Source organism: Varanus komodoensis, unplaced genomic scaffold, assembly GCF_004798865.1.
Source record: "Varanus komodoensis strain SLA01 unplaced genomic scaffold, ASM479886v1 scaffold31, whole genome shotgun sequence".
NCBI lineage: Eukaryota > Metazoa > Chordata > Lepidosauria > Squamata > Varanidae > Varanus > Varanus komodoensis.
In genome coordinates, this window is record NW_025335780.1 from 9,114,896 (window position 1) to 9,136,802 (window position 21,907).

A 21,907-nucleotide genomic window follows, 5' to 3' on the forward strand; every position below is an offset into this window, starting at 1 on the left:
TGTCATCCATGTTCATTTTAGCAGAGTATCATAAGGAAAACTTTGTATATTCCAGCCATTATAACCAAATTTTGTTAATTGGGGGAATCTACATAGGAATCCAACTTAGGAATCCAGATGACCTGAAATGCCACATTCACACGGACCATCATACCTAAACAGATTCCACATTGTTTTGGAGCCTATTATTACACCAGCTGTTGTGGTATGGGAAATGCACAGTGGAATTGTGTCTCCATTTAAGATGTCAGCATTCTCCACCCAGAGTCTTAGTCCCCCATCAGGTGCTGAATTAACACTTGGAAAAAGAATGCCCCCCTGCTAGTGCAAATTTGCTAGCCTGCTAGTCTATATTTAACCTCTCCAAGTTATGGGATAAGTTTTCTGCCAGATTATACCACTTACTGAAAAAAGAGGAAAGACTCCCATTTAAACAGCAACATCACACAAAGACAAAAGGCCACTTACATCCCCCTGAAGGAATCTTTGGAAAGGATTGCTTACCGACGTGAAATCCTGCTTTAATTCAACCACCTTGCTTAAGTCACGAATGGCAGCTTTAGATTTGCCCATGGCCAAATAGACGGTGGCTCTTCTGTAATAGGCAAGGTAGTTATCAGAGTCCCCTTCTGTAAGTGAAGAAGTAGCAATCAGAACATCGCCTCAAGCCAGCCAGAACTACAGACACAACTAAGCCAGCACTAAGGAGGAATAAAAGCACCATTACCAGGAATTTTAAACAGTTCAACACCATCGGTTAATTAGCAGAAGGCACCTTTCCACAGGACAGCTGTACTTTGCATTGCATGCATGTGTACGTATGAACCCAAATGAGCGTTTAATGTATCGTATGCATGTGGCATCATTCACTTATGTTTGAGGGCTCCAAAGGAGGGGGAATCTAAGTGCATTCCAGCTGTGGAGCAAAGCTGAGCCCCCCACCTGCTAAAGCTTTTTATCTCGAACTGCAGGCTTGCATTCGGAAGACCGTGCTACATCTTAGGTCCGGCTCCTGCGCTTCTCGTTCCCCGAAGGCCCAACCATCATCCTGTCCCTGGAGATCAGTGGTGGGATGCTCGTCTAAGCATCCCTATTAATTCTGCTGCTGAGGCAGCAAGCCTTGAAAACGCAGCACAGATGGGAACGTGCCCACCCTCCGTCTTCCCATGCAAGAAGATTTTATGGGACTGTGAACGCAAGAATAAAGTGTTCATCCAAGATCAAGAATGCTACATTTGAGAGGGGATTTCGCGACAGCTCCAATCAAGCACTACTGCTTAGTACTCAAATTAGTGGGGGGAGTTAATGAAAGCCACCAGTACCATCCCTGATCTTCCAGAACTTTGACCAAATCATGCCCACTCATACTCTTCTACTGAGTCATTACTAATTAAGGGATTTTAGTCTTTTCTGGCCCACCTCTAATTCAGGCACTGAATCTATCTGAATGTGTATTTTGTTGCAGTTATTACTTATCCCATCTGCCACAATATTTTGACTCTTCTGCCATGTGCCTTTTGCAGCCTTTGGAGGGACACATGGAACCAAAGGCCTCAGAAAATAGATAAGATGTTTCAGCATTATAAACTATGGTATAACCTTGGAACCAATGACCCAAGAGAATGGACGGAACACTTACACATTCCCCAAAGAAACAACAAACAAACAAAGAATTTGCCACCTCCTCAGCCCCCACCCGCAAGTATTCATTCAAGCACCACCCTTGCAGGAAAAGAAATTAAAGCTGGATATGCTGCAAAAGGGCTGATTCTGAAATGAAAAGACCAAAGACTCATCAGTTACTCGCCACCAAAGATCTAGGCTTTGTGATTAAAGACACACAGTGACTGCCTACTTATCGATCGGCCCTGGCATCTCTTCGCATCTAAAAAGCATCTGAAACTTTTTATCACATACATAAAAGCAGTTCAAGGTTTAGAACCAAAAGACTTTTCTTGGTGCACAAAACAGATGTGCTTGTGCCTCAACTCGGGAAAGGGCGAAGACGAGGCCCGAGTGTAACAGATGTCGCTAGGAGCAACTCTGAGAATCATCACAGCATGCAGCAAAGCTTTGTAGAGACTTATCAGCGGTGCTCCAGGAAGTTCCTTATTAAAGGGGCAAAGTGGGGCGGAGGGGGGAAAGTCAAATGATTGGAAGGACAGGTGGAAACTCTCAAAGCAGAGAAAGCCAAAACATGGATTACGCCCTTTGTCACCTTCATGGCTAACTGTAGGTTCTGAGTGGGTTATCACAACCCAGAGAGCAGTCCCAAGCAAACCTGGAGATCATCACTAGTCAGCCAAGGCTGCTCTGGCTTCTGATGGGACCTTTACCTGAAGATAAGCTCCACTGGGAGAGAGTTGTACACCATCTCCTGTGAAGCCCTGCAAAAGCACTCATTTCCCCCTTAGGTATGAAAATCATTTAGTCACACGAAGGGTGGGGACCATCTTGACTGCATATAAAAGCAACCAGAAATGACGAAGTTTTGGCCAGATCAGGTGTCTACTTTCCCACCTTGTAGTAAGCCATAGTGGACACGAAATGGGTAGATCCACATTCACTCGCTAAGTCTGAAGTATGTATCAAGAGCAAACATTACCTAGTGTGCACGTACTTTTAATTTACAAAAGCTGAAAACCTACCACCACTGAGACAGAGAGCCAGCTCAGATGTAACAATCCTACTCCACATATACCTCACATGCACAGTTACAGTGACGCTAACTGGCTTTCTTAAAACTCAGATTTATTAATGTCCAGACTAGGAAACTAGGACCAGATCTGGGTTTGCAGAAACCAGGAATGCACACGAAAGAAGGCACATGGAGGCATAGAGCTCATTCCCAGGCGGATAAAATATGGCTTATCAAACCAGAAGGGTTATGCCAAAATTGAGATGGTGTGCACAAGTTATGAGGCCTAAACCTTGGTACAAACTTTTGAAACATACCTATGGCGGCATGGAAGTGAGACAAAGCATCGGCAAGCTGCCCAGCAGCCAACAGCTTCTTCCCCATTTCAAGTTGTTTTTCTACTTCTGCATTTATCCCACATTCTGCTCCTAAAGGAAGAAACACATGAACTTAAGAAGCTGAATAATTCATTACAGATCTGCTTTTTTTAGCTTATAACATAAAGTAACAAAAACTATATTAGAACTTGCATATTAAAAACAGATCTTACAGGCCTGTAATAGAATTTCCACCCACCCAGAAATAGGGTTTCCACCCACTAATCAGTCCAGGAAGCATGGCCAAAGGTAGGAACAGTGGGAGTCGTAGTCCAAAATATTTGGGAGTTGGCAGAGGCTGCTTGAAAGAATGGCAGCAATTAGCTCAGCACATAGCTCAGCTAGTTCTCAAGGCTGGCGATTTTGGGACGCTGTATATCTAAGAGGCAGAAGGGTTTGGCCTAACTCCTTACATCTCTAGTCAAATGAATCTCAGGCCACCTGGATGGAATGAACTCCACAATTCCCGACATCTTCTCCTCGTCATTCTGCATTCGAACGCTCTGGTGCCTGCCACCTGCTTTATGACAATTCAATCTGGACTTCACTGTGCAGCTTCTGCAGCTAACATTTATGATCTTTTGTTTAGGCTGCTATCACATGCACATTATGCTGAGAATAAATCCCACCGAGCTCAGTGAAGCTTCCTTTTGAAGAGTGTGTAAGATTGTATGGCTACCCTTTCATCAGTTCTGCAAAATCGCTGACAGAGATCAATACACACCCACAGAAGGAAAAATAAATATAGTGATTTTGCAGAGTTTGGCACAGTGCTAGTGAGAAGTATTTTTCATAGCTATCTAAATAATAGATATTGAAAAAGTAAAGGATTTAAATAAGATAAAAAAAATCAAAATAGGCACAGTGTGGAGCTGATGAAAATTGAAACAGGCTGAGAAGGAGCAAAATTGTTTGCTTAGGTTTGTTAAAATGCGTGTGAAAGGACACTCTCACAGATCTAATACCAGGACTGTCACCCTGCACATTTCTGCTGCACCAGGTCAAAAAGCGCAGTTTGCCGCCACAAAGTTTTTCTGATACTGGACTAACACACAAACTCAATGCAGATTCAAATGCACATTGAGACTGAAATCAGAGGAACTCAGGGTAAGACGAAACTGCAACCACTAGTTAGTACCAGGGACCAGCAGGTCTAAATATAAAATACTGAATCTGGCCTGCTTATACAGGTTGCCTGTACATTTTTAAGCCCAATTTAATAAGGTACTGGTTTAACATAACAAGCTTTACACAGCTGCTTGGGACCACAATACCTGATGGAGCATTTCCCAGTCTGAACCTGCCAGTCTATCATGCTGGATGCTACCATCTAGGCCCTTTCCAAAGTCCTCTTCTGCAGGAAGCGAGGAGGATGGCAACAAGAGACAGAGCCTCCTCAGTGGTAGCCCACAAAAAGCCTCTGCAGTGAGGCTTACCTGGTGCAAACAAGTCATGTTTCTGATGCCAAGTTAAGACTTCCCTAGGCACATGACAGCATGCCAGGTTCTTAAAGGGTCCCAGGATTTCCACTGTTCAACATTCTTACTTTTTTGTATGTTGCTTTTATGTCACTGGATTGCATTTAAACTGCCCAGACAGCTTCTACACTGGACAGTATGGAAATGAGAGGCAACTCTATGCCGCAGGGCTTCCCCATCTCTCTACTCCCACTCCATCCTCCTGCAAGGATGTAAGCTCTGCAAGCCATTATCTGGAATAGCCTAAGATACAGACCAATAGAACTGGTGGAAACCAGAACATCTTGCATGACTGAAAGTGTTTTCCATTCATACCAAAGATCCTCTGGATCTCAGCCCATGATTATTATTGCTCCATCAACCTGGAGCCTTTAAGGGTGAATGATGTACTCTAGATCTCATGCCACAGAGAAAGCTTTCAGATGAATTCCAACACAGCACTAACCGAAGAGTTCAGTTCACGTATCAGCAAGGTCTGCAGGTCATCAAAGGGAGTGACAACGTGAGATCTTCTGAGCTGGCTCTCCTCCCAGTCCCACCAACATCTCATATGCGTTTTCTGGCAACACTAGCAGCAGTCTTCCCAGTAACTGTGGACGGGTTCTGGGACAACCTTCCAAGGGAACCCTACCTACCCTTTGAGGCCATCCTTCCACCAGCAGAAAAACAGGTTTCTGGCCTACTAGGTCATTCATTTTATTTTCCACTATTATGCAATTTTAATTCCCATGGAAATATAATTTCAACTGGCTGCTGCAGTTTGACTATGCTACTTTTAAATTCATTACATCAAGACTTTTTGTTGCCAGAGATCAAAGGGTATCCTCCACCCACACACATGGCCAACCTATAAAAGCAGACTGGAGTGACGGCTGGATGCTATTCAGTGCTGCTGACTGGAAAGCTTCCTCCACACTTACGTGAGGGTGTGTCCTTATGTGACTCCCAGCAAAGTGGAATAGCCAGAGCAGCTCCCACTGTCCCCCCCGTACCACGCCACATCTGCCACATCTGCAGACACCTCACTCTGCCTAATGGCGTGGACAGCTCTGCATTTTGCTGTTGGCTGCCCTGGCCATTTCGCATAGAAAGCTGGAAAATTTAAAAACCACAAATAAATACGTTTTGGCTCAAACATGCATTCTAGCATTCGAGTGGTAGGTATGCATGTGTGAATGAGAGAAAGACTGCAGAATAAGTAACTAGAGTCATTCCATGTCTTTAAGAATATGATTATTATTGTGAAGAATCTGTATATTGTATCAAGTCATGGTGGATTTTTTCCCTGCTTAGAAAAAAAGCATTTAATTTCTAAAGAAGAAAGCAATGACAGAACAAGCATTTAAGTTCAGTCCCTCAGATCATGAAACATGAAATCATCACAGCATGCATAGAATTGACATGTTCAGTTGCCCTCAAATGCATGGTATGCCGTCAATGGAGCAACTTCTGCTAAAAAATATACCTGCACTTTCTAGCAAATTTTTTTATTTATTACAATATCCAACCATTTTTCCCCTGACACAGAAGCCAAGGCAGTTTACATATACCTGTTTTATCCTCATAACAACCCTGTGAGGTGGGTTAGGCTGAGAGACAGTGGCTGGCTCAAAGTCACCCAGTTGGTTCCATGGCCAACTGGGAACTAGAACCCAGATTTTGCAAGCCCCGGTCTAACCCTCTAGGCAACACTGGCTCTCACTTTTAACAAGGTATTACATTTAAAACATACAAAAAGTTGCATTTTAAAAGAAAAGAAGCAACTAGGGGAGAATTTCCTTCTTTCTTTTTGGTCTTGCACTGATTTCCAAATCAAAGTTGCCAATTTCCTGTACAAATAATTTTTTCCCTCTAAATGTTCAACAGACTCACTGAACTCTGACAGCCAATATGATGATTTTCTTCCCCATTTCACGCATCATCACGGACAATAAGAACTCCAGAGGCCAAATTACATTATATCTGAGCAATCTCTTCTTACCTCATGCATGCCCTCAAAAAATATGAAGTGTGGTTATCTGGGTGTTATTAAGAGAAAAAACTGAAAAGCAAAGTCACGCAAATGTCTATGAGACTATACAAGACTCTGTTACTTGAGCTGAATGAGCTACAAAGAATTCAACTTTATCTTACAAAACCAGAGACAGTGTACATATAACTAGAAATTATATGAGTACATATATCTGTGGGTCTCAAAAAGAAAGTATGAACATTTAAAACTACATTATTTATACACTTTTAAAAGTAGAGTGAATAGATACACACAAAATAAACACATAACAAAGCACAGTTAAGACAGCCTCACTTTAGTTATAGACTTACATGAGCTCTTGTGCATGTTTCAAACAAGCTCCCTCTACCTAAAAAGATAGCACAAGAGAGAGGAAAACTTCTCAGCCTAGAAGCTTCACGGATGTTGTAGTGTTGTGATGCTGTGGAGCGTCTTCGGTGAAACATGAAACTCCTCCCACCTGGTGTGAGTGAGGTGTTGTCTTTCATCCAGCTACAGCACACTGTATTCTGAGTGTACAGATGAGCTGTTCCATCTTGGTCCTCAACAGACCTCTTTGGAAATTTAATTCTGATTGTATTTTAGTTTAGTTCTGATTATGTATGCTTGCTTTGCAAAAAAGAAGAGTGCCAATATTAGGAACTATTATTTATCCATATAAAATATTCTTAGGCTATGTTTATGGGTAAAGAAGGTGCTTCCCAAGAAAAACTGCAGTCCAAACACGTTATTAATAAGCACCATTAAAAAGGCAACATTATTCTAATTTCAGTAGGGACCTCCATGGGCTCATTAATATTCTACAAGTATTATTAGCCTATAGTATCAGGCTATTGTATACTTTGAGGGCCATGCATAAAGGCCCCTCAAATTTACACAGCCTACACATAGCCATGGCTTGTCACCAAAGCAAGCATACAAGGAAGGCAGCAGGGATGTGACAGTTTCCAAACAATATGGTCTCCACTGAAAATGTGGAACTGCTTGCTAACTTGCCTTTGTTATTGCCCAGTTCATAGCAGAATCTGACATCAATGAAATATGTCTTGACTATCTTGGATACACATTTCCATGGGCAGAGTTGACTTAACAGCAGAATACGATGCTAGTTTATGACAATCACCACTAGGTTTCTGTAGTGCTTTTCCTAAATGCTCAAAGTGCCTCCTACACATTATTTGGCGCACCCTTCTGTACCGCAGCCCCATAGCCTGCTTCAGGTCATCCAGAGCAGGATTACAAGAGCTTTGAGCAAAACAGGGAAAAGCCAGATTTTAACTGAACCCTTCCCAGATCACAGGCATACTTCCTACAAGATTATTACCCATTTCATTTATTATAACATTTATAACCCACCTTTCCTTCCTACTTTCAAGGAACACACGCCAGTCTACATGATTCTCTTCCTCTATTTTTCTAACAACAACCTTGTGCGGTAGGATAGCCTGAGCTTCAGTGACAGGCCCAGTGGCCAGTAGGAGCCTCAGTGACAGGCCCAGTGGCCAGTAGGAGCCCAAGGGAGTCGGAAAATCCCAGCGCAGCAGTTTAACTGCTACTCCACACGGGCTTTCTCCACTGAACACCGTGGTCCTTCCTTCCCAGTAATCAAGTATATTATGTATTGTACGGTCAGCAGTTCCATACCCCTATGGAGTGAATGCACCCATCGTGTCTCTGACCATGATCACTTATCCCAGGGTTAATACCGGGACCTTTTGAAACTCCTTCCAGGACAGCCTGTACCCCGCATACCGCCACCCTATGGCAATTCTCTCCCTGAGCTCTTCCTGGACCGTCACCCAGCACCGCCCAGCAGTAGCCCACTTCCGAAGTATGTGCCAACGACGCCCTTCGAGACCCCCGTAACTCCAATCCCCACTGCAGGGGCAGCCCTCCTTCCATGCCACCTCTGCCCCGGCTTTCCCAAAGGGAACCCTCCCGCCCCGGGTCTAGCCCTACTTTCAGTTCGCTATGAAAACACCCCCACAACTGCCAGCCACACCCCGGCCCCGAAGAGGGCAGCTTCCCCCTCTCTCTGCGCTCTCCCCCAGGCCGGCACTGCACCCACCCCAGCCTCCGCCTGGCCGGAGGTCACCCACTCTTTCCCCGATCGCTGACGCCAGGGCTCGCTCCCACTCAGACCCGCCTGCCCCAGAGGCAGCGCTCCCTCCTCACCCTCGTAGTGCAGGTCCCACAGCACCAAGAGCAGGGGCAGCGTGGACCCCAACTTGCTCACGCAAGCCCGGAGAGAGACCATGCCTGAGCCGCTCCGTCCCCACGTGCGCCGCCTGACCCACCAAGGAGTTTAGTTCGGAACTCGGGCACTCTGAACATTCTGAGAGGTTCCCCGGGGTGGGTCGTGGGACGCGCTGATTGGCTGCGCCGCCTCCTGCCCCGTCCCTGCTAGGGGAACGTGGAAAGCAGGAGAGGCCACTGCCACGCGTCCCCGCCCCTTTCAGTTCGAGACTGCGCGTTGCGAAGGGCTGACGCCGAGCGCACGTCATGGCGCCCGCACTTGGTGCTGCCGCTCTTGCCCGCTCAGCGGTCCGCATAAACTCGAGGGACGGATTTCACTTCGGGGCGAGGGCGACGGGTTGCTCGCGCGCGTTTCTCCGAAGCGCCACAGAGCAGGCGAGGCGAGGCGTTTAAGCGGGAGAGGCCACTAGGAGCGCCTCTTCAAAGTAAAAACCTTAATATCCCGCCTTTTTCCCCTTCCAAGGAACTCGAGAGTGCTTACATAACCCCCAGAAATCTTATCCTCACAACAACTCTGTGAGGTAGGCTGGACTGAGAATTTGTGACTGGCCCGAAGTCACCCACCTGGGTCCACGGCTGAGCGACGATGAGACCCCAGTCTCCCGAGTCCCGGTTTTGCACTATCCAACACTGGCATATGCACCCTCTGTATATAAACTTTTAAAAATACAACTTTATTAAGAATGCAACACGGAAGGCTGTTATTTAACCTAGTAACAACAATAAAAATGGGCTTAAAACGAGGATAGCAATCCAGTAAGTAAAACAAGTCTGAAATAAATGAGGCAATGTTAATTTACACCTTACTAATTTCAAGAATGCTAACCAGTGAGTTCTAGATCAAACCGATCCAGAATTTTCCCTAGAAGCAAAACTGAGGCAGTCATATGCACAGCATGCAAAGGCAAGACTCTCCAAGGAGAAAACATGCTCGGGAACGTCAAATGCAGAAGGAAAGGAAGTCCAAACATGAGATGCATGAACTCCACAAAGGAAGCCACAGCTCTGAATTTACAAAAGGTGAGCAGCGGTGACACGGACAGGAATTTTTGGAGAGTGCTGCTTCATATGGTCACAATAAGTCATATATGACTTGATGGCACATGTCATGAAAAATTGCAAGAAGGCTTAAACACAGTTTTGGCTTCAGTCCTATACAACCATACCTGGGAGTAAGCCGCGTAAGGTCATTTGTTTGTTTATTAGATTTTTAGCTATTAGCTTCTGAGCAGAGTTCAGAATGGACTCAATTTAATATTATGGACCAGGGCCAAAATATAGGAAGAATGGTCCTAAATTATTGATATGAAGTTTGCCTGTAAACCCTCCAGCTCTTTTTCTAAAGAAAAAAGCAGACCAGAAATCAGGTACTATAATTTAAAATGTGTTTTTGTAGTTGGCAAGATTTATTTTAAGACAAGAGCCATAGATCTCAAAAATGTGTGCTTTCAAGTATAGCATTAACATTAGTCTCCCAAAGAAAAAGCATCATCTGAGTTGCTCTATTTTTTTCTGTATTACAACTCAAACTTTAATTATTAAAAAAATCATGCTGTTACTGAAAGTTTGACTATGTAACCCTAAATTAGCCTGACAATATCACAAGATGACTTTGCCCACTAGCTTAGAAAGCTCAAATAAAATTCTAATTTATCAATATATGAGATGTACATTCAAAGCGAGAATAATTGAAAGATACTATGTGCTGCATGATTAAATGCTGAGTCAAAGATTTTGTCTGTTTCCCCATTATTTGTGATAATAGGGCCCTCTATTCTTTTGTTTGTCTTAATAACAGGACTCTTAAATTAAAACAACAGAGGGTTTTTATTTTCATTTTGCTATGTGATCTGCAAAGAGCCACTCCAAACTTACCCAGATAACAACTGAAAACAGTTTTGACTTTTAGAAGGATACAACTTTAGCCATTTGTTTAGGTTAACCTGAGGATTACTCCTTTTTAAATTCTCTTTAGAGTACTATTCACTTAGCACTGCATTCCAATGCATGTTTATTCAGGACTAAATCCTACTGAGTTCACTAGGTTTTATGCCCAGCTACATAGGATTGCAGAATAAATATTCTGTCCTCATTACCTCCAAGCCCAGGAAGACTTCAGAAAGAATTGCTTCTGATGCTGAGAAATCCATATGAAAATAATAAATCAGCAACAGGGAAAATGTGGTCCTTCCGATGCTGTTGGACTACAACTCCCATTATCCTTTACCAGGTGTCATGCTGACTAGGGTGGATGTGAACTGAACTCTGAAAGGCCACACATTCCCTACTTCTGAAATAAACCTTTTCCCCCCCTGTTGAGGCCATTTTAACTGAGTTGAAACTGAAAACCCCAGCAAGCAAGAAAGAGGACCAAAGTCCAGGATACAAACCATCGTACAGAAGAAAGAGAGCCCTGTCAGGCTATTCAGCAGCCTGTACATTTGAAAATCAATCATTCAATCGCTCAGTTAGCATTCATTTGTGCATGAGTGTCTGTCCGAAATTCACTGGCTACTATCACCTGCTGATTCACCATCTTCATCTCAAAATAATCTAGCTCTCAACTGGCTCATGTGTAGGGTCCGATCACTTTGCAGATGCCTGTGTGTCACTTGGAGCCTTCCATGGGGTAGTTTTCAACCTTGGTCAAACACAGGAGATATCATCTTCAATATCACAAGGGTGTCATGGCTAAAGATCTAGTTCAACAACCCGAAATGTCCAGACCAAGAACAATAAAAGATAATCCAGGGTAGAGTGTTGGTCCTCAGCTTCTCAAAGCCACATTACCACAGTAATGAATGGGAGGTTTGGAAAGGAGCAGCACAGTATCTTTGGTCCAGCGTACTTCAGGTAAAATACCTGCTAAAGGTACCGTCATACTTATAACACTGCTAATATCCACTAGATACCACTAAAAAGATTTGAATAAATGGTTCTGCATCACTGATCTTCCAGTTTACAGAACACATTGCATATGTGGTGTTACAATACTGTTGCTAGTATTCTCAGCTCTTCCTTCTTTGGACTCGTTAGCCAACTTTAGTTCTTAAAGAGGACCTGGTGTAATTGGGCCTGGAATTTGGGGAACCAGAATTCTAGTTCCCAGTCATCATAAAGCTCACTGGGTGACTTTGGGCCAGTTACAGACTCTTGGCCTAACCTACCTCAAAGGGTTGTTGTTGTGGAGAGGAGGAGGATCTGTAAATGGCCTTGGGTTCTGCACAAGAGAAAAAAAGGGCAGGACATAAATAAAGGCATCATCATCATCATCATCATCATCATCATGTAACAGTGTTTCATGATAACTCTAAATTAATAGATATGTCAGTCTGAAAAATCTATAATGTAAAATGTGTGCAACTAGTGCAAACTAAGCCTCCATGCACACACCACAGTGGTGTCTGAGCGCTTACCCAAACAACATCCTGTTTAAAGAAACCACATACACACACTGGCATTAATGTTATCATGAAAGTAGTACAAGGGCAATCCCATGTTTTTTTGCAAGTCAAACTTTTGAACAGTAAATAATCCAGGTGGCAGCTGTGCCCTTTAATATAACAGGCTTTGAAATCATTTATAATATTAAGAGAGGATTGCTTAAAAAGACTCCATTCTTACATGACAATAAATCAGTCCCTCTCTTTCATGGCTACTGAAACGTGTTGGCTGCTAACCACCCAATGTCTTTTTTGACTCCAGTCAGGAATGCTGCTAAGCACTTGAAAGATCTGGGAGCCAGACTCAAAGAACATAAGTCTACACAAATTTTGCCTAGGATTATGTATATACTAATTTAGAAATAATGATTAGGATCTATTTGTACCTCGCAGAAAGCAAACCAGCCAGTGAATTGTTCATCCAAATCACCTCTGATGAAATACATTTTATTTTTATTTATTTATGTAAACCGTTACATACAGCCCAATTTCCATTGGCTCTGAATGGTTTACATTGAAACTAACAATGATTAAAAATTTGGCTAAAAACAAACATACTTAATAAAACACTGAAAGCCAGTGTGGTGTAGTGGTTAAGAGCATGGGACTGGGACTCAGACGATCTGGGTTCTAGTCCCCACTCAGCCATGGAGCCAACTGGGTGACTTTGAGCCAATCACAGTCTCTCAGCCCAACCTACCTCACAGGGTTGTTGTTGGGATAAGATGGAGGAGGAGATGTAAGCTGCCTTGAGCCCTTTGTAGGAAAAAGGCAGGATATAAATCGGAAAATAAATAAAATAAAATAAAAAACTGATCTGAGAAATAAGCAGGGAAGGAGTCTCTGAAGAGATACATATTTAACTCTTTGAAGGTAAGCACTCAGTCCTCTGACATTAAATTTACAAAGGCAAACTTCAGATTATCTTCTTTGCTGGCAAGAAGGAATATATGGGCAAAGGTGCTCCTGAAATGTTCAGTTAATTTGTATCCCACCCAAATAATCACTTTTACCTCTTTAATGCAAACTAATTTGCCCTCTCTCCTAGTCCTTTCCCACTCATTTTTTAGGATGTCAGTGTGGGTTGGCCTTTCCCTCTCCAACTGTCATCGACCTTGGAAATTGTCACCTGCATGACAATGAAACGAAGAAAGCCATTTTTAACGGGCTTAGGGATCTGGGAAACAGAGTTCTGGGGCCGGGGATAAAAATTGCTACACACAGTATTTCCACTATAGTGGCGGAAAGAAGGTACCCTGCAGCCTTTAGGGGTAGAATCCATCTAGAGCTGATTCGTGTTGAACTGAATGGCTTCCATCCTAGTAGACACCTGAATCCCAGGTCAGTGTTACAACGATCCCACGATTCCTCTATTTTTGCCCACCAGAATCCGAAAGGCCGTTCTCATTCTCGCACACCAGCGAAGATGCCCCCCCCCCGCCTAATAATTTTGGCCTCGCCAATAATCCAGCGAGCGTGCTCTCTCGGTCCCAGGGTTAGCGCAGCGTCGCTCCCTCGACCACAAATCCCCGCACTAGGTGCGATTCCCGCTCGCCGTCTGGCAAGTTTTGTCCCTCGTCTCAACTCGCCCTTCCAGCTCGAGCATAATAGGCTTAGCTGAGACGAACAGAGGAGCGGCGGAGCGCGTAAAATGCCTCAAGAAAGGGAGCTATTTTGGCTGCTTTCCGTGGAGGAGAGAAACCCGATCCCTTCGGGGATGTGCGAAGAAACCACCCACTCCTTCCTCGAGGAGGAGCGACGAGCGAGCGTGGGGAAGAGAAGGGGGCTGCCCGGAGGGGCTGCGGACCGTGCTTCTGCGGAGCTTCTCTCCGATCCGGCCAGAGGTAAGCGAACCGGCAAGAGGGGAATGGCGACCTCTGCTTAAGCCCTGGCCTGCGCCTGGGCGCTAAACTGCTCTGGAAAGGACTGAGCCCGCCTTGGTTCGTAGAGGCGCGGGAGATTCGGGAGCTCCCCCTTCCCCCGTGCCTTGCACGACTGCAGCCCTTCCATCCCTTGCCGCTCGGACTTGCTTATCGCAGCCAGCAGAGGGATTCTCGTTCCACCCGCTTCCCCCGCGGCCCTCCCGGGAACGTTGCCTTTTAAAAATAGGCAGGCTGAGCAAGGCCAACGCTCTCTCGCCGAGCGCCCACAGGCATGTTCCTCTCCTCCAGCTTTCTTCTTTTTCCGTCAGTCGGAAAGTTCGGTGCAAACCAGGCTTTTAAACATGGCCATCAGATTGCACAGCCACGTCTGTCCTCGCAGGGTCTCGGTAGCTCCTGGGTGTTAGAGCCCGCCCACTTCGGCGGAGTTGTACGGAATTCGGATTGCAGCGGCGCGCTCGGATTGCAGCGCCGGGCGGGTACATGCAAGCCCCGGTGCTTCCAGTAGCAAGCAAGTTTGTTAAGGATTTGCAAGATGGCTTGCCCAACTCAGAGCCAGCTGTGTAACTTCTCGGATCTGTGCATTGGGGCGATGCCAATGTTGATCAGGACTTCCATCGTAACCGATGGATTAATGGACTCCCACTTCAACATGCCGATTCAAATTCCTCTTCCATCCATCAGTGGGTTTGCAGTTCAGTGAAAAAGAACTGCGGCGGAAGGCAGGCGTAGTGCGAACCTGGAGGATTGACTTTTCGCTGTATGCTTCCTCCGGAGTAGCTCACTAAGTTCAATGGGACTTACTTTCAGGCAGGAATGTACAGGATTGCTGCCCAGAAGTTTCCTTTTCTTCATTCTGTATCCGGTCCAGTGATCCAGTTTTGCATTTCTGAGTGGAACCACTATATCAGAAGCGGTGTTAGACAGTCCCCCGCGAGGCCATCTGCCTCCTCACCCTTTTGTCTACGGGCATTAGTGGAAATAAAAGGACAAGGGCCCTGATTATCTTTCTCATATCTGATAACCCTGGACTAGCTGGCCTTTTGCCCATCTCACCTCCTGCTCTTTGTCCCTGTAAATCTGTGCCTGGCTTTTTTTTTTTCTTTTCTGAAACCAGACACCCTCCTAGCCCCTGTTCATCATGCTTTTTTACATTTAGGGATACCATTTGGAGACAAGGCTCTGTGAAAACAGTCTTTCACAAGCAAAATTTAGACCAAATGCATATTTAAATACGTGTATATTTTTCTTCTATGGCTTGAGGTCCACATTGCTTTGTAGACAGGCTCATACTTAGTTAAAGCATGAAAAAAACAGGCACCTTAAAGACTAAGTATAAGCATTTGTGGACAAAAGCCCATTTACAATGGAATCCTATATAAATCATCTCGGATGTAGTTCAGTGGGGCCGTCTCCTATGCTAGTGGATGTAGGGTTATAGCTTTAACCAGATGTATTTTATGGAAAGCTTAACTGTATAGAGATATGGAGTTGCAATTGGCAATATCATAGGAGTCCTGGATTTGCTATGTAGTTTTAATTTCTGTGAGGGACCCAAGATGGCTTGCATAGCTCTTAGTTTATCCTCGGAACAATAACCCTGTGAGAAAAATCTGAAGTGGTGAGGAAACCATAGTCTCAGTCGAGGCCTTGATAAATAGACTTAAACCTACTGATGTCTAATCCAGAAAAATCACACTAAAATTTTTAAGTACCTTTTTAAAGAATTGCATTTTTCATGTGAGGAGAAGAATGGCCTCTAAACAGTGGATTGAACTGAAACATTCCCTGGCTGGTTTCTAAATGGCACCATTGCTGCTGTCAAATATGTGTCCATGTCCTCTTGGAATAATTTTTATTCATTTACTTGAGTTATATAGCCACAGCTTGCAAATACAGTGTGGGTCTGTAAGAGTGCAGGACTGGGTCTCAGGAGATCTGGGTTCTAGTCTCCACTCAACCTTGGAACTTTCACTGGGTGACTTTCTGCAAGTCACAGACTCTCACCTCAACCTACCTCACAGGGTTGTTGTTGTGAGGATAATATTTAGAAGAGGAGAATTGTTTAAGCTGCCTGAGTTCCTTGAAAGGAAAAAAGACAGGATATAAAAATAACTAATACATAAAATAATTAAGATACAATAGACAGTATGGAATGCAGCACTACTCCTAACATACTGCTTTTCTACAGGAGGCTTTTATTGTGCGCTTACCATTCCCTGCTTATAGCTACTTACAGAGATGATGTAATCCTCAAGATCTGCTTCTATTTTTAAATAGAATTTTGATGAGTTTATTTAGAGCAGAGACAATGCAGTGCTACTTGATAAAGTGAAAGAAAACAGTTTTTCCAGGAATGTATTTGCACTATCATATTGCCACTTACAGGCTCTGTAGCAGGAATGCGCTTTGGGTAATGCTTGGATCTCAATTCTGTGATGAAACCAGCAGTAAATACAGTGGATTAACAGCCTCATGTACAAAAGCCCATAAATTGCATTGTGGTAGGGAGAGTGACTTCTCATGCAGATTTTATATGTATGTATTTGTATAGGTATTTATTTATATATTAGAAGCCGTCCCAAGGCTTATGCAAATGGGACGGCATACAAAAATTCCAAATAAAAATAAAATAAAATAATGCAGTGCTAATACTGCTTGTTGGTGAGACACCAGAAAACACGGTAGTGCTAGCAAGTGCAATTGTCATTGCTTAAGTGGACTCCGGAGGATGGTGGAGGACAGGAAGAACTGGAGGAATGTTGTCCATGGGGTTGTGATGGGTCAGACACGACTTCACAACCAACAACAACAAAAAAGGGCATTTACAGGAGTGCAACCTAATTTAGATTAGTAGTTGTGTCACACTGGATACTATTGCGTATAAAACAATAAAAACTGAAACACAGATTTTAAGCTGAGAGGCCCAGTCAATAAAATGCAAGTTATTTCAAAGGCCTGGGAGATGAGATGCTAAAGGAGCCCTTGATGTTCTGGGTGATGTTACTAGGTCTTGCCATAATGTTACCTAAGTGGATGTAGGATAGAGTTGCCATATGCATTTGCTGCAGTTGCAGGTGTCTAATAACATTAGCCACAAGGAACAACTTTAGTCTACAAAGGCTTCTGCCTTATATGCTTGGCACATGTGCCACAGCCTGTTGTTTTTGCTGCAACAGATTAATACAATTACTATCTGGAATTGAAGCTTAGCAGCTAATGCTCTTTGCTTGAAGTCAGCGTTAAATCACCTTTTAAATCTGGATCTTTCGGAATACCAATGATGGGATTTTATTTTATTCATATTTAACCCATTTTGGTCCAGCGTATGCTGAAATGAGTAGTATTCCACATTACAAATTCCTACATTAACAAAAACATGTTGCTGCATTTCAGCAAAACTATACCATTTCTTCTAACTTCACAAAGACATCTGTATTTAAATGGATTAATACATTAATCAAACATCAGATACTTTACAAAAGAAAATCTTAAATTAGTTGACTATCTTGTATGATGTAAAAAGTAGGTAAGGCCGCACATATTTTCTTCAACCAATTTTGCCTGTTTAATGGTATGTTGAAGTGTGCTGGTTCAAGAAGATGAAATGTTTTTTCCCAAGGCCTCCTCTTGGTGCAGTAACTCTGCTAAAATTTAACTATAGGCAAGTTTATCCAGATATGAAAGTTCAGAGCAGAGGAACACAGCCCTTTTGGTGTTTGAGGGCTGAATGGGTCAGGCTCATGAGACTACACATGTGCATGCCATACCTGGGGAAGGGGGTCACTTGATAGTGCTAGCAAAGGAAACACTTCCCTTATCTCCAATCTCTGATTAGAAAGTGGCAATAAATGAAGGCATTTCCTGGCTTGCAGTAGCAAGAAAACCCCCTTACATTCTTGAGACTTGTGTAAAGTTTGCCTTGAAATAACAGAGGAGACTAAATTTCTGGCTTTTGTGATGCAAAATAAGTGTTGCAGTGTAATTTAAATGATGTTTAAAAAACCACAGGAAATATGAGATGCTATGATCATTTTAAGCTTTCCAGTGGTTTTCTTTGGGGGAGGGAGGGTATTGATGCTTAAAGGTTGAGTTTATGTTGTTACATGCCATCAGGTCATCTACAACTGTGATTAAGTGCCCTCCAAAATCTTTTGCTATTGACAGGCATGCTCAGCTTTGTAAGCTCAGGGCTGTAGTTTCTCTCATGGAACTGATTCATCTTATTTGTTTTGATCTTTTTTTTTTCTTTTTCTTATCTTTTTCTTTCCATAGCATCCTTAATTTTAGCTTACACTTCCGTAATTTTTCAGATCTGTGGTTGCCTTTAAAATATAAAAAATAGGCCCACAGTAGCCATTCAGTTGATTCTTCACGAGATTTTGTGACAATGTAGATTAACACATTTTTGTGACATGAGTATCATAGGCAAATACCTACTTCATCAGATCTTCTAGAATGTTACTAGAAAATGACTCCAACTCCAGAAAATGTCTGAACTACACTAACATTGCAATTTTATAATGGCAGTGGGACTTGTGTATAGGAATGCAGCCTAGAAGTATTTTCGTAGGTGAATTATGGGGAAAAATGTTTTCTTCTTTAAAGCTAGGTTTATCTTAAGCTTATGTATGCACTAGAACAGTAAAATGTTGTTTTAGAATAGTACATCAGCCCTTCTTCAGTTATTAATACACATGTAAATTAGGATTTTTGGGAACAGTCTCTGCCCTGGAGGCAGATTTGGTAGCAATGCAGTGGGGGGGTCCCTTCAGAAGCTAACCGTAGGGAGGGCCAGAAGTTCAACAAGTGACGTTTTCCATCATGCGAGGGGGAAAAGGAGGCTGAAGGTAGGCCACACCCGTTGAACTTCTGCCCGTCAGTAACGGACAGTCTTTCCGCGGGTGGTGGGGGGGAGATGGCAGCCCTTTTATGCCCATGAGGCCAGGAAACCGGCCCTGTTGGCGCGGGCACGTCGCCTGCACCGGTTTTGCAGCTGTCTCGGGGAAACGATGCCGGCGGGTGTCTCAGGCGCGGGGGCGCAGGCCTCGCTGCAGGACCAGGCCCCGCGGCGGCGGCGGCGGCCCGGGCTGCCTGGTTCCCACGGCAACACGGGCGACGCGCGGCGGGCCGGGCCAGTCATCACCGGCAGGCGGCGCCCAGCGGCCGAGAAGACCCGTCGGGACGAGGAGCGGCCCGCCGGCAGGGCATGCGAGCCGCGCGGGGGAAGGCGGTGGCCGGGCGCGATCCGCCCTGGGCGCTGACTGACCGCCCGCGTCTCCTTCTCCCCCGCAGCTTCCGCCGGCCCCGCGCGCTGCGCTGCCTGCCCGATCGTCGATGGCGGCGGCGGCGGCGGCGGCGGCCTCCTCTCCGGTGCCGGCGGCGCTGCCCCCGTTCCAGTTCCGCCCGCGGCACGAGAGCCCGGACTGGCGGCGCCTGAGCGCCGTGGACGTGGAGCGGGTGGCGGCCGAGGTGGACGTGGCGGCGCTGCAGGAGCACCTGGGGCACGTCACCTTCTGCAGCGCCGAGCGGGAGCGCTGCCCGCACTGCCAGGGCCCCGCCGACCCGCTGCTGCTGCGGCTGCTGCGCCTGGCGCAGCTCAGCCTCGAGTACCTGCTGCACTCGCAGGACTACCTCAGCGCCCAGCTGCGCGCCGCCCAGGAGCTGCTGCGGGCGGCCGACGCGCACCGCGACCTGCTCGCCAAGGACGTGGCCCGCGGGGCGCAGGAGATCCGGCTGCTCAAGGAGGAGTGCAAGCGCCGCAAGAAGATGATCGGCACCCAGCAGATGATGCTCCAGGCCGGGGCCACCTACCACCAGGTAGGCGGGGGGCTGCCCGGGCGGGAAGCGGGGGCGTCGATCCGCCCTACCTCGCCAGCCCATTCCCAGGCGTGTCTGGTCAGGCCGGGGAGTTCAGTGGGCTGTAGCCCCAGGGGCACGTGTATCTGGGATTGCTGCCTCCTCCAACTTCGCAGACCTGTTTCCAGTTGCTTCCACTGTCTGGAGACTGGAATCAACTGGAAGCCCCGTGCCTGACTGTGCTTGAAGCAGAATCGGTTGAATCAGTTTTTTGTTTGTTTAGTAGCAGAGTTGTGTCCAAACCATCACGATCCCATGGACAACCTTCCTCCAGACTCGCCTGTTTTCCAGCATCCCTCAGAGTCCACCCAAGCCCACACGTACCGCCCCAGTGACCCCATCCAGCCACCTCATCCTCGGCCATCCCCTTTTTGCTGTCGGTGCTTCCCAGCATCAGGGTCTTTTCCAATGAGTCCTTCCTTCTCATTAGGTGGGCAAAGTATTTTAGTTTCATTTTCAATATCTGACCTTTTAAAGAACAGTCAGGGTTGATTTCCTTTAAAATAGACTGATTTGATTAGTAGATTGGGTGATTAAAGTGATGGTCTCCATACAGTTTGAATTATTTTTACTCCTTTGGTCAAAGTTAACATGTAACATGAATCCTTGTGGCATTCACTTAAGGCTTCAAATTAATAGGCTTGTCTGTCTAAACCCAGGGTGTCTAACATGAAGCCTATCCAATAGTATTTGTAAAGGGGCCGCCAACATGATGCCTGTGGGCCCTTTTACTTTTTTAGTGTATTTCTCTGGATTTGTCTGAAATGCATCCAACTTTGTAGCAATTATATGCAGACTTCAACAAATATCCATTGTTGTTGGCATATGTCACCCATTTATATATCCAAAACATTGTAAGTACTGTCTGTTGCATTATAGGAAGTGAGTGGTAATCCTTCCAATTTTGTAATAGCAGTCTTTTAGCTGTAGAAAGGCACAGAGAATCCATTTCCTTTCATTTTATTAATTTTCATAAAGTAGGTAAATCATTTTAAAGCGTTTGTTGATCACTGATAGTAAAGGCTTTTCCAGTAAAAAAAAATTGGTCTGTTTAGTAACCTCCCCTCAAAACAAGCAACTACAGGACATTGCTAAAGCATGTTTAGAAGAAGCATTAGCTGTATTGCACTACCAGCAATTAGTAGAATTAGAGAATGCCTTAGTAACAAGGTGCTATGGTGTCCAGTAGACATGTAACAAAAGTTTTTGCCGAATAAAATGCAACCCTACATACATAGAGCTACAGATGTGACAAGTGTATGCCAAAGTGGTGATCCATTAATTAGGCATTTTGTGATGGTGCCCACAACAGTTTTTCAGGTTCCCACATGTGCCCATAGACCCCAAAAGGTTGGGGACCGTGGTCTAAACCAATCAGTAAGAAAAAATCCTAATGTTTCGGCAGCAGTAGAAATAAGATAAGTCACTCATAACCTTGGCCTAAGCGAAGTAGTCCTACTTACCAGACTGGCAAATTTCTAGTTTCCAGAAATAAATGCCTAGGAATGATGTGAAGCCAAGCCTCACATGGAAAAGTCAGACCTAGTGAAAAAGCCAAAAGGCTGGCAGGCAGGGCACAACCAGAAGACATGAGGCAATGAATCACCCCCAGGAAACTGTTGGAAGAGTCCCATTCTGCTACAATTGGTTTGGAATTTGGAAGAGATGCTTAAGAGAGAAGTGGTTGCTATATTCATTCCCACTTTATAAGAAATAATGAAGTATGTCTATCAGTCTGGGACAGGAAAAGCAAAAGAGATGTAGGAGAAGAAAGCCCAAAGTGTACAGCAGAGGTAGGCATCAGTTTCAATGGGTGAAGAACGGCAAAAGCTGGAAGGTTGTGAAAAATGCCTCACCTGCTATTCTTTTGTTGCAGTGGTAAACACAGCCAATCCACCCTTGCAAGGAGAAAGTTGTGGATGCAGGAATTCCCACATACTGCTCCAATTCCTGAGTTCTCATAAG

The 21,907-nt window shown here is 44.8% G+C and overlaps 2 protein-coding genes across 3 annotated transcripts in view; one reads left to right on the forward strand and one right to left on the reverse strand.

Moving 5' to 3' along the window:
- Positions 1-8,859, reverse strand: part of DNAJC3 (DnaJ heat shock protein family (Hsp40) member C3) — a 44,266-nt gene extending 35,407 nt beyond the window's left edge. Inside the window, exons 1-4 of one of the 2 annotated variants that reach the window (XM_044437780.1) lie at positions 8,680-8,859; positions 6,816-6,853; positions 2,956-3,066; positions 505-629 (exon numbers count right to left, since the gene is read on the reverse strand). In XM_044437780.1, coding sequence (XP_044293715.1) covers positions 505-629; positions 2,956-3,022 — 192 coding nt within the window. In that variant the 5' untranslated portion in view covers positions 3,023-3,066; positions 6,816-6,853; positions 8,680-8,859. The remainder of the gene's footprint in view (positions 1-504; positions 630-2,955; positions 3,067-6,815; positions 6,854-8,679) is intronic. The other variant, XM_044437779.1, reaches the window with a different exon arrangement.
- Positions 8,860-11,557: 2,698 nt separating this feature from the next.
- Positions 11,558-21,907, forward strand: part of DZIP1 (DAZ interacting zinc finger protein 1) — a 40,564-nt gene continuing 30,214 nt past the window's right edge. The window contains exons 1-3 of the mRNA XM_044437762.1: positions 11,558-11,613; positions 13,801-14,047; positions 19,379-19,903. Coding sequence (XP_044293697.1) covers positions 11,558-11,613; positions 13,801-14,047; positions 19,379-19,903 — 828 coding nt within the window. The remainder of the gene's footprint in view (positions 11,614-13,800; positions 14,048-19,378; positions 19,904-21,907) is intronic.